The sequence below is a fragment of the Ctenocephalides felis genome, unplaced genomic scaffold (genome assembly GCF_003426905.1).
Source record: "Ctenocephalides felis isolate EL2017-DRISC unplaced genomic scaffold, ASM342690v1 CF-g0.4_SCAFFOLD_01170, whole genome shotgun sequence".
Lineage (NCBI taxonomy): Eukaryota > Metazoa > Arthropoda > Insecta > Siphonaptera > Pulicidae > Ctenocephalides > Ctenocephalides felis.
In genome coordinates, this window is record NW_020537324.1 from 72,936,559 (window position 1) to 72,949,402 (window position 12,844).

General features: G+C 28.3%; 3 protein-coding genes across 4 annotated transcripts in view; 2 read left to right on the plus strand and 1 right to left on the minus strand.

The window, feature by feature from the left end:
• Positions 1 to 3,065, plus strand: part of LOC113368118 (eukaryotic translation initiation factor 4 gamma 3-like) — a 41,444-nt gene extending 38,379 nt beyond the window's left edge. For both annotated transcript variants that reach the window (XM_026609679.1, XM_026609680.1), the window contains exons 24-25: positions 171 to 278; positions 2,571 to 3,065. In XM_026609679.1, coding sequence (XP_026465464.1) covers positions 171 to 278; positions 2,571 to 2,647 — 185 coding nt within the window. In that variant the 3' untranslated portion in view covers positions 2,648 to 3,065. The remainder of the gene's footprint in view (positions 1 to 170; positions 279 to 2,570) is intronic.
• Positions 3,066 to 4,286: 1,221 nt separating this feature from the next.
• The window catches only part of LOC113367626 (partner of bursicon-like), a 33,932-nt gene continuing 25,374 nt past the window's right edge, over positions 4,287 to 12,844 (minus strand). Inside the window, exons 2-6 of the mRNA XM_026609216.1 lie at positions 12,103 to 12,227; positions 10,052 to 10,208; positions 5,711 to 5,820; positions 5,503 to 5,628; positions 4,287 to 4,430 (exon numbers count right to left, since the gene is read on the minus strand). Of these exons, the coding sequence (XP_026465001.1) occupies positions 4,287 to 4,430; positions 5,503 to 5,628; positions 5,711 to 5,820; positions 10,052 to 10,208; positions 12,103 to 12,227 (662 nt within the window). The remainder of the gene's footprint in view (positions 4,431 to 5,502; positions 5,629 to 5,710; positions 5,821 to 10,051; positions 10,209 to 12,102; positions 12,228 to 12,844) is intronic.
• Positions 12,193 to 12,844, plus strand: part of LOC113368320 (zinc finger CCCH domain-containing protein 10-like) — a 57,311-nt gene continuing 56,659 nt past the window's right edge. Inside the window, exon 1 of the mRNA XM_026609874.1 lies at positions 12,193 to 12,244. The gene's annotated coding sequence lies outside the window, so the exon portion shown is untranslated. The remainder of the gene's footprint in view (positions 12,245 to 12,844) is intronic.

Consider the following 12,844-nt stretch of genomic DNA (forward strand, 5'->3'; position numbering starts at 1 on the left):
AAGTTAAATAATCTATCATTAATTATAGTAAATATATTTTAATAGAGCATTATTTTTGTGGATTTTTTTGAACAAGATATATCAGTTTTTAAAACAAAATAACCCTAACTTTTTTTTGAAATACATATCCTTTGCTTCTACCCTAAAACAATTTGTTCTATTTTTTTCAGGTGTTTTAGTGCAATTGTTTAATATGCTTTGGGATTCGGGTATTATAACAGGAGATTCTTTCTTGCAATGGAAAAATAGTACTGACCCTGCAGAAATTGAAGGAAAAGGTAAGTTTTTGTGTTTTGTCATTTATGTTTAATGGGGTACTTCAGTCTAAATGTTTTGAGAAATCGATTTTGTTCTTTATGCATTTAAGGGAGGCGATACATGTAATCGCCTTAATTTTTACCATTTTTTGAGGACTTTTTAAACTGGGAAGGAATGACTGAATCTTTTTGAACTTTTTTAGGGTTGTTTATTATATATTAAAATACACAAAAAAATTTTTTTTTTAATTTTTTTTTTTAATTGCCGCCGTAAAAATAAATCTGCCAAGAAAGACCCTCTCGGAAAACGCCATCAATTTGCGGGCGTTCTCACTTTTCGTACGGTGATTTGAAATCAAAAAAAATTAGTTTGTACGTGTTCATAAAACATATATCTTCTAGTTAAACCAAAAAAAATTAAAAAAGTCACAAAATCGTAAATTGGCACACCTCAGAAAAAAAAGTTCGATTTTTCACCTTTTTTTCAATGGTTTTTTTTTGGTAAAGGGTTAATTTTTGAATTTTTTTTTGGAATGTTTGAGGTTTAGAAGCTATTACTGTAAAGTAGATGTGTGCAAAATTTCATTGGAATCGGTTGAGAACTTTCTGAGTTATCCCGCCCGCAAATTTCAAAAATGTCGTTTTGAGAAAAACGCGTTTAAAGTTTTGACACAGAAACAGATAAGAGTACAATAGCACTCAAGCGTCGAGTTGAGGCGTGGCACTTAGAGTTTTTATTGTATAAATAATGATAATTTTGTTTTGAATACTTACAGGCATATTTTTGAGATGTTGTAACGATTTATGAAAAAAAAAATCGATTTTTTTTTTCTTGTTACATGTATCGCCCCCCTTAAAGTTGTAACTATTCAAGAACATATGTTTAAGAGAATTTTTTAAAATTGGAATTGTATTTTTGAGGGTACAGCTGTTTGACCGCGATAATCCTCCTCTGTTTAGTACCTCAGTGAAACTTTGAACAGTTTTCTCAAAACTGTCTTTCTCTATAGGATAACCACGATTTCGAAATTATTACTGGAGCGGCTTACTTGAAATTTTATAGAGTCTTCTTTATAGACTTCTCTTCAGTATGAACTACTATCATACCCAATTTTCGAATTTTACTATTCCTAAAAATATCAGAAATATCTAAAAAATTGTAATAAATTATTTTGTTTTCAGACAGTTGCTATTTTAACAAAAAAAAAATTTTTATATTGTTCCTGTACTTTATACGGATGCGACACTGTTCTAGATTAATAATCGTACTTTTTTTTTTTTTAACTTCTCGTAGGGTAAGTTATTGTAATGGGCCGAAAATCGGAATTGAAAATTTTTACATTTCCCGACGTTTCGAAAGTTTCTGAACATTTTGGCATACTTCAGAAAAAATGGATGTGTGTGTGTGTGTGTGTGTGTGTGTGTGTGTGTGTGTGTGTGTGTATGTATGGATACAAATTTTCGCCCACGTTTTCGGGCGTACGGATCAACCGATTTGAACGGTTTAAAAAACATTCGATTCCTATTGATAAGGAGATGTGCTGATTAGTTTTTGGCAAAGGCAGGTCCAGCAGTTACGGAAATAAGGAGCAAAGAGTGCAGAAAATAGAAATCGAGTTTTTGAGAGAACGGAGCATCCGATTTGAATGATCTAAAAAATATTCAATTAGTAATGATTGGGAGATGTGCTGATTAGTTTTTCGCAAAGGCAGGCCCAGCCATTTCGGAGATACGGAGCTAAATGTACAAAAAATGACAGTTTTTGAGAGAACTAAGCGTCCGATTTAATTGATTCAAAGAACTTTCTGCTTGTCTTAACAAAATAATTGATTTTGGAAAAAAATTTTTTGTTTCATTTTTTTTTCTTTTTTTTTTAAATTTTTTGTATATCGAAAATAATTCAGATTTTATTTTTATGTCTGACTATAGTTCTAATATACTTTGAACAAATAATTTCAACTTTGCAATTCAGTTTATATAATTCTTATAAATATTAGACAATGTTACAATATTTATAAAAATCTATTTGAAAACATTCAATATTCCTCGAACATTTCGTTACGGTACGGGAAGTTCCAGCAATTTGCCTTAAGGCACGATGCCGCCCACCCCACTAGTTTTATTGTATTATTTGGAGGGCTAAAATCAGAGGCATGTTTGTTTCAATTTTTTGAGACTCATCACCTGCTAAGAATCAAAACTTGAAAAAAAAAATAATAGTAAAAATATTGTTACACATAAAATTCTTGCCTCTAATGGTGTCCCTTAAATTGTGTATTTTGGTTTTATAATAAGTGTTGTTTATTTCCAAAGGTGTTGCTGAGAAATGCCTCGTGTCTTTCTTCACCGTTCTGCAAGAACAAGATGATGAGTCCTCCACCGAGGAGTGACAGCTTGAATCATGACTCCTTGGGCTTCCGGTTAATGAAGTCATGCTACTATGTGACTTTAAAAAGCAAGATTAAAAATAATATTGCAATGTGGTGCGTTTGCGTAAATAAACCGTGGGAAGTAAACCTACACTGAGACTTTAACCTATTTATAGACATATAAAATATAATTCTTAAATATTAAAACCTTAGAAACTTACTATATAAATTGTAATTTAAAAACAGGTTGAATATAAAGTATAAATAATTATAGAAGATTGATTTCCTTAACAGTGAGTGTTATGTTAAAAATATATATTTAATACATGAAATGGACAATGTTTCATTTATTGAAACGAACTTCTTGACTATGTCTGCAATCGATGACTGTGAGTTATATATAAAAGTTTTCTTATATACTTACGTGTATATATATAAGTATGTACATGTGTATATATATTTTGTATATTTTGCAGTGTATTTAACGTGTGTGACGTGAATACTCTGAAGATAACTATTGTTACAAATTGTTTTACATGAATTATTTTCAAAAAAAAATCTGTTGGTCTGTTGAATTATCGAAATAAAGTTGTCACATTATCAAAGTTTATTGCTTCCAACATTTTTTTTCTTTGAAAATGAATATAAAATCAAAACTATTCATATTGGTTCAGATATAAGATGCCAATAATAAATTCAAAACATTTTGTACATAAAATTAATCGAGATATGTGCTATGTATGCATATTCTCAACTTGTTCATATGTATTATTGATAATACTATGTAATTTAGTTGAATTTTTTTTACTATTTGAGAACCTATGTAAATAAACACAGAATCAATTCTCGGCCTTGTCCGGATTGATTTTGTTTAAATTGTGCCCATTAACATATTTATTGCAATTTAGGGTATTGGAGGAAAATAATGAAACTAAGTTAGCGGCATAGTATGGTCAATTATGATTCACCAACCATATTTGTATATATGTATTAAAATATTTTTTGTTACTTTTTCATTTCGTTACAAATTTAGTTTATAATTAATATTGTTATTTAGATCAATTAAAAACAAGTGACTATGATGTTATTATTCCATAAAATATATATTCAAGATGTTGTTGAATTTTTTGGATATTTATTTTTTGTACTGTGATTGAATATGCAAAATTGTCACTTACTACTTGGACTATATTTTTTGATTTGATGCAGTTTGTCAATCAAATGGTTGGTTTCCAATTGATTTAATTTAATAGACTGTTGTGTAGAAGAACTAAGTTGCTAAGTTTAGTCATTATTTCAAAATCATTTAATTGTGTAATTATGATTTTGAAGGAATTTAGACTTCTCAAGTTTCTTGCGTGAATGCAAAGCCACTACTTACTTAGTTTGGGATGTGCTGTGTCACAACTATAAAATATGTCAAAGAATACAATTAATATATTAAAATTGTATTTATTACAATATGGGCTTTTAGTATATATAAATATATACTAAACAAAATTTGGTTGGTTTTATTTATGCAGAAATTAACTGCAATGTATATATATTTTGCAATAGTGAACAGTTAACTAGAAATACTGTGTTTTCAATTCTATGAGTACATTTTATTTTCTTATATCAAGAAGAGCAAATCCTGTCATTGTGGTAATCATAATTGGTTTTATTGAATGTGATGTGATTTTCTAAAGTGGTTATTTAAAGGGCCTTCATCAGCATAGCCTGCTATTTCCTGCGGTATAATTGCACTTTCTTCGATACTTGTACATGGCCTGCACATGCAATCTAATGGAGCCTTTGTAATAACCTGCAATTAATAACAATTTTATGATGTTAAATGTACCACAATAATGTATCATTAAACAAATTTTATAGTTTAATCATTACTAAGTGCAATTTTTTTTTGCTAATTGTTATTTTGAGCATTTTAATTAACTTCCTGCAAGAAAAAATGAATATTTATGTATATCATTGCGTTTCAAAAGGTTTCTGAAAAAATGGATTTGTGTATGTGTGCGTGCGCGTGTGCGGATACCAATTTTCGTCGACGATTCCGGGAACACGGATCAATCGATTTGAAAAATTCAAAATGCAATCGTTTCCTATTGATAGGGAGATGTGCTGATTAGTTTTTGGCAAAGACAGGCTCAGCCATTTCGGAGATACAGAGCTAAATGTGCAAAAAATGGCTGTTTTTGAGAGAACTAAGTATCCGATTTGAATGATTTAAAAAACTTTCTGCTTGTGCTGACGAAACGATTGCTTTTGGGCAAAAAAAATTTTCTTAGTTTAATTATTTTTTAATTTTCCAAAAAAAAAATTTGCAGATCGAAAAATAATTCGGATTTTAATTCTAATTTTAGCTAAAGCTCTAAACATCACTTATAATACTTCAAATAATTAAAATAATCTATTTGAAAACAATTAATATTCCTCGAATATTTCGAGAGTATGGGCAGTTCCAGCAATTTGCCTTAGAGCACGATGCCACTAGTTTTATTCATAATTATTTATATTACGTAGTTTGAGAAATGCTTTGGTCTTGCTTTATAAATTCAAAATCATAAATATTTGAATTTGCCGCTTTTTACACGCGCCATATTTGCATATGGCAACCCTATCTTTTTCATCTATGGTGGCAACTATTTTGACAGCTTCTGCAATAGTTTGTAAATTGGAATGTTTGTTAGTGCACATTATTATATTTATAAAATAAAGTCACGGTGTTAATTAAAAAGTTAGTTAATCAAGTTTAGCATTAAAAACAGTTGGTTAATTATGCTTTGAAGTGTTCACTTTGTGCTACTTAACTGAATTAACACAGGTAAACTTATTTCAACAATTAACTATAATTATCTATTATTATTATTATTATTAACCTTTCTGAATTTGCGTTCTCCCGGTTTAGCTTTTGGACAAAATAGAGAAACAGAAGCCTCTCGTTCTCCTGATTCTTGACAACACATACAAGATCTTTCCATTTGCCAAATTTTGCTTCCTGATACCTGAATGTTTCCAAGACTCATTTTAAAAATTGATCAAGTAAGTGTACATATTTAGTAATTATTTTATTTTTTTATTTTTAACCTGTACATAGCTGGCACATCTACCGATGCATGCAAAAGACGGTATTGGTTTAGGCACACAGCCAGGATATTGTAAAACGTGAATTACGGGTGTAACGGAGCAATCATCTAAATAAGGAAAAAGCTTTTATATATAATACTCAAACAGATTCTAATATGGTAATGGAAATGATATACAACTTTATCAATTCAATTTTGATCCAAATGAAACAACTTGGGTATAACTGAATAATAAATATAATATTAACAAAAAACTAATTTCAACTTTTGGAATGTTTTAAATAATTTAACACTAATAAGCGAATTATTAATTAATTTTTATTGATTAATTAATTTTCTAATTTTATTAAATCAATGATTTTATTACTATTTAGTTATCACCTGTTTTCTGCATAGCCAAAATTTCTGGAATACATACACATACATACAAAGAAAAATAATAGAAATTGTACTTCATGCTATTATGATATAATACGATAGTATTATATGTTACAAGTCTTGATATCAAAACACCACTAATGCTTCTGAGAGCTTTCTTATGCTTTTATACGGCCTAAACACCCTATATACATTTTCTATGTACAGCTAGCTAATGTCTTGTTAGATTTATCCATTTATTCACATCTTTACTTACATACACATTATATATATATATATATATATATATATATATATATATATATATATATATATATATATATCTAATGTATGTGGGTAGGTGCATGTTTAGCATATATATATATAAATATAAATATATATATATATATATATATATATATATATATATATATATATTTATACTAGATGACCCGACAGACGTTGTCCTGTACCCACATCTACAATTAAAAAATTCCAAATTTTTTAATATCCTATCCTATACATTCTAATAATGTAATATCTGCGGTAAAAGAACAATATCACACTTGATTTTACCATACAACATAATTGCTTCAATAATTTAGTCCATAATTTTCATAATCTCATACGATATATTAGTTGCTTTTTGGCAATTATAATTCCTAAAGTACATTTTTCTTACTAATAATTCAATAGACATTATTGTTTATGTTCAAATCTTAGGTGAATTAATTTGTAAAATCTATTACATATGAGAAGACTCTTCAATAGTTTAAAAAAATAATGTATAAGCAATTTTGGACTTGTTGCGTTATTTATTAGACTGAATTATATAATTTCGTCTGCCAAACATATACTGTTGACTGTATCTTATATTATTTTAATTTCTGGCACATTTCAGCTGCTTTTCGGCAGCTCAATTATTATTGGATCAAGTTTTTTTTAAAGTTGAGCTGGGTAATGATAGTAATGTCTCATTTGAACTTTCTGCACTTAATGTTTGCTTTGACATATGAGCTAGTATTTCATGTAAACACATGTTTCTTCCTTAATCCTGCTGTGAGACAATAGAAAACACTTAGGGTATATGAGACTTTTGCGAAGGAATAAATATATTACACACCATTATGCACAAATATTATATATGTAAATATATAATATTTACATATATATACATATATATATATATATATATATATATATATATATATATATATATATGTGTGTGTGTATATGTATGTATGTATTTCTAGATCATAAGAATTGTGAGAGTAGGGAATATTAATTTGTTAAAAATTACTTATTAATTACTTACTTTTTTCATCTTTCATACCTCTTTTTCCACTTTATAAAATAATAATATATGGTTGCAATTTTTTAAAATATTTTTTGTAGTCTTTTAAAAGTATACGTTTTTTGTAATATATGTATTTAAAATTAATATTTCGGTTATTTTTTTGACTTTGAAACATACTTCATATAATTAACAGTAAATTAATCGAATTAAAAGTGGTAAAATAATTTTTACTTCTTCATTTATACAAAATATACTTAATAATATACTTTATTTATGAAATTTTAAATAAAAAGCTTTAAACAATGAAGACAATTTTGACATCAGAATATTCAGAATGTTTTTTTTTTTTAATAGCATTTAAGTGTTTATGTGTTTGTTGTTAATTAAATTTTTCAAATATTATTCAAATATTGTGATTTGTTTTTTTCTGGTTCAGTATGTAAATTTTTACTTGATAAAATTTCAAAAAGTGAATTTTTTAAAAATAGTGTTCGAAATTTTAAACAAATGTTTGTAATTTAGATTTGGTTTCTTCTGGTTCAGTATTTGAATTTTTGCTTGATAAAATTTTAAAATTTTAATATTTTTTTTAAAATAGTGTTCGAAATTTTAAACAAATGTTTGTACTTTAGATTTATTTTTTTCTGGTTTAGTATGTGAATTTTTGCTTTATAAAATTTTAAAATGTTAATATTATATTTCAAAATAGTGTTCAAAATTTTAAATTAAATTTTTGTAATTTAGATTTACTAAATGATGGCACATATCAAGTATCCAAACGTATAAGTAAAGAAGTGAAAATTAACTTACCATTTTTAACTCGAGCAGCCTTTAAGATTTATTTTTTATTTTTTGAACCATTTTTTTTATTCCATTTATAAATTTTTACCCTCAATAAACAATTTATTTTTATTAAGGGTTGTCGAACTTTAACACTGTTTTTTGAATTTGAGATTAATGGATGTTTGTGTGTTTTCGTATTGATTCCTATTGATAGAGAGATGTGCTGATTAGTTTTTGACAAAGGCTAGTCGAGCCATTTCGAAGATACAGAGCTAAATGTACAAAAAATGGCAGTTTTTGAGAGAAGGAAGCATTCGATTTGGATGATTTAAAAAACTTTCTGCTTGTGTTGACAGAACAATTACTTTTGGAAAAAAAAATTTATTCCATTTTTTTTCAAAAACATTTTTTTTGTATATTGAGAATAATTCAGATTTTAACTTTAATTCTGAGCTAAAGTTCTAAAGCTCACTTATATAATTTAAATAAATAATTTTAACTTTGTAATTCAGTTTATATAATTCTTGTAAATATTAGACAAGTGTTACAGTATTTATAATAATATATTTGAAAACATTCAATATTCCTCGAACATTTCGTTACGGTATGGGAAGTTTTAGCAATTTGCCTCAAGGCACGATGCCATACACCACTAGTTTATATAATAAATTATAAATAAACTTATAAAACACCTATTATGCTACAATTTTAATATCACATATATGATTAACTTTATTAACTTCCCGTAGGGTAAGTTATAGTAATCGCAAAAAAATCGAAAATGAAAATTTTTATATATCTTTACGTTTCAGAGGTTTCTGAATATTTTGGCATACCTTAGAAAAAATGGATGTGTGTGTGTGTGTGTGTGTGTGGGGGTGTGTGTGTGTGTGTGTGTGTGTGTGTATGTGTGTGCGTGTGTGTATGTATGTGCGGATACAAATTTTCGTCGACGATTTCGGGAACACGGATCAACCGATTTGAATAATTCAAAAAACATTCGATTCGTATTGATAAGGAGACGTGCTGATTAGTTTTTGGCGAAGGCAGGTCCAGCCGTTCCGGAGATTCGGGGCAAAAAATGCCGAAAACGGTAACTCAGTTTTAAAGAGAACGGAGTGTCCGATTTTAATAATTCAAAAAACATTTTACTTGTATTGACAAGATAAAGAATTGATCAAATTTTCATACAGGCAGGTCTAGCGGTTTCGGAGATATAACGAAAAAAGTAAAAAAAAATGCCATTTGGCGGTCAAAAATGATCATTAGACATATGCACATCAAATTTTCAGATATTTTATAGAGATTTTAACAATAAGTATAAATTTTGTTTATTTTCCTATGGGTTCCGTATCAATGTTACCCGTTAGACAGCGACGCCGCGCTTACGCGCTTTATATTTCGTCTCTATGCAGTTAAAGCAGTACGATTGCTCTGAAAAACAAGTTCAGATCTTCCAAAATATGTCAAAATAAAGAAAACATTTTTCTAAAAAAAAAAATAAATAAAAAAAAATTTTTAAAAAAAAATTTTTTTTTAAAAAAAATTTTTTTCATAAAAAAGTAATTTTTTATCCAATTTATAGTTTCTTATTTTTTCGAAGTAAATTTTTTTCAATTTTTCAATTTTAATCGTTTTTAAAAAAAATAATAATTTTTGGTACGGGAAGTTCCAGCAATTTGCCTTAAGGCACGATGCCTTAATTGCCTTAAGACAGAATTCCACTTACAGCTAGTTTATAAATAAAATACCATTTATTCAATATAATATTTATTGATGACTCCAATTCAAGTATGCAAATATATATTTTAAACTTACTTAAACAACTTAAAATTTATTACAATAAAAAAAATATTAGGGTTTTTATCATCAACATGTTCTTTCTTATAATTTATCTGCTAAACTCTCCGCATTTGAAGCATTTGCAATTCACTGGTTCTTTGATACGCATTTCCATCGTGTCCAGGCCGTTGTCTGTTAGCCTGATACCATCAGGATCGTAGCAATGGGAAAGGGTTATGGTTCGTTCTCTCATTAGGGACTCTCTGCAGCAGTAACATTCCTAAAATGGTAATAGATTTTTTCTTAATAATTGCATTGATCGACACTATTATTATAAAACTAGCTGACCCGCCAAACGTTGTTTCGCTAAGCAAGGTATATTCTAAACAATTTCTAGAGAATCAAAAATATTATTACTTCAAGTGTATAAGGATGTGTTGTTTGAATGCTATATACAACGATGCATTATAAAAACAATAAACCTCATTAGTTTGTCTTCATTTTGTCTACTGGAAGTTTTATACACTCTCTATAGAAAAACATGGTATAATCCAATCCAAGTCTTCCTTGGTCTCTCGACTTATTGATTACGTTTCAAGTTTTTCAGATTCTTTTTGGATTCTGGATTTTGTGTATAATTGCAAATAATACTACTGAGCTTATACAAAATTTTCAAATTTCTGCGAGGAGAGGTAGAAAATAAATTAAGTATTTCTTCTTTAACCTGCTTTTTGAGAAGTTTCAAGTAACATTCGATGAATTAAAGTAAATTTAATAAAAACTATATATGTAGAGCAGGACGAGGCACAAAGGTCCAATTTGACTTTGAGCAAATATTAATGATATTATATAAATCAAACCAATTATATCACAACAAATAACACATTTCAAACGAACAATTATCTGACTACGTTCAGTAAAACTGTCAGCTACTTCATCATTGTAGAAAGGTGCTTTTTTGCTGTCTTTAAAAAGTTTGTTATCTAGACTTTTTTATCCTATAGGCGGAGTAACTTGTAACGGCCAGGTGGCAAACAGGTTTAATGTCTTATTTTAATTTTAAAGGTATTTTACAAAACAATTACATTTTTAACTAATGCTAAAAAACTACCAACGGAGAAAATACTTTTATTATGGATTTTCAAAGATTACCCTTTATCTCCCGATAGCAAAGTCATAAGAATCAAGGTTATAGCTGGTTATACATCTTTATCCCTTTACTTTCAAATATTGTTGTTAAACAATGCTTAACTTTCGTGGTTTTTTGTCACATCGGTCGTGAACCTTTTTAACCCCGGACTTTCATATATTTCTATCTATTCTTCGATGAATTCTGGGAAACTTTAACTGGGAAAATGTTATTCGACAAAATGTCCCTTTGATCGATACCAAATTTTGGTTCTGAATTTAAATAATATGAATAAAAAATAATACAACCTAGAAAATGTTTTTATAAATACCAATGAGTGATAATTATACAAATGAGATCTTTTAGAACACCGTGTTTGAGAAAAATATGCCAAAAAGTGCATTTTCGTATTAACATTTGAAAAAAGTTGATATTTTGAGTCTCTAGTAACACTTGCGGCCCGTTTGCTAACGTTTTTGTATATAAATAAAACTACAAACAAAACTACCTACTACAATTTAATCATAATTGAATAATATTCACGTAAAACATCCTACTTAAACGTAATTGAACATCATCTGCCAAAAACGTTTGACATTTGACGTATTAGCCACCGTCCATTGTTTTATTTAAATTACGCTTCTACAAAAATCTTCAAATTAAAAATGTGAAGTTTGTACGCGATTTTGAAATAATATCTCACCTTTCCGACAACCTACTGATTGTTACGAATTTTTCAAGTCCAAGACTGGCCAAATCGGTTTAGCCGTTTTCGAGTTTTACCGAATCATTTGATCGAGAGCTCCATTTTTATATATTAGGTTGTTAAATATCTCCCTTCCGCTTTTTTGCTTGAAATTCAAAAGACAAAAAGGCGGAAGGGAGATATTTGACAACCTAATATAAGATCACAAGAAAGACTATACTGTATCATTTGTTCAATTACTGCAATGACTTTTACAAATAAGGGATTTGTTGAAGGGTGAAAATTTAGGGTAGTATGTATTTTTCTATTTTCTATCAATATTTCTATTTCCCAGAATACCTTTAAGAATCCCGTTGGAGTGATGACCGATGGCTGAACTTGGCTGCTGCAGGCGCCTTCACATTTGTTGACCAGGACTTCAGCGTTGCAGGTGCGTTGCAGTTGTCCCAGCTCGTCGTATTCCTCTGAAATGAAATCACTTGTGAGTAAAATATAAACTAGTTGAAAGTGGCATTTAGCCTTATGGCAAGTTGCATAAACTTCCCGAAATGTGCAGGAATTGACTTAACCAATCGAAATTGAAATTCAGATATTTAGATAAAATTTTCAAATGTTTGTTTTAAAAATAAAGTTATCGCTTTCAATTAAATCTGAACATTGTGATTTCGAATAGAATTTTCTCAAGCACATTTAAATTAACTGTAATTATATTAATTATATTGCACAGGCACGTGCTTGTATGTCCTAAAATTGTAGCTTATTATTTGAAATTTTAATGAATTGATAATGTTTGACTCATCACACAACAAAAGGAACTTTTGGCACAAATTTTGACTATCATATATTTTCAAACTTTGATAAATTTTTAACATTAAACTATTAGGTTGTCAAATATCTCCCTTCCGCTTTTTTGCTCTTGGTTTATAATACAAAAAGGCGGAAGGGAGATATTTGACAACCTAATATTTGTCGCAGGGCTGTAACATTTTAGTATGTTTTATAAGATCATGATACTTATCGTTAAAAAAAGTTTCATAAAAACCGTTTTTTTTTCTGAAACCGTTAATTACAAAAAAAACAA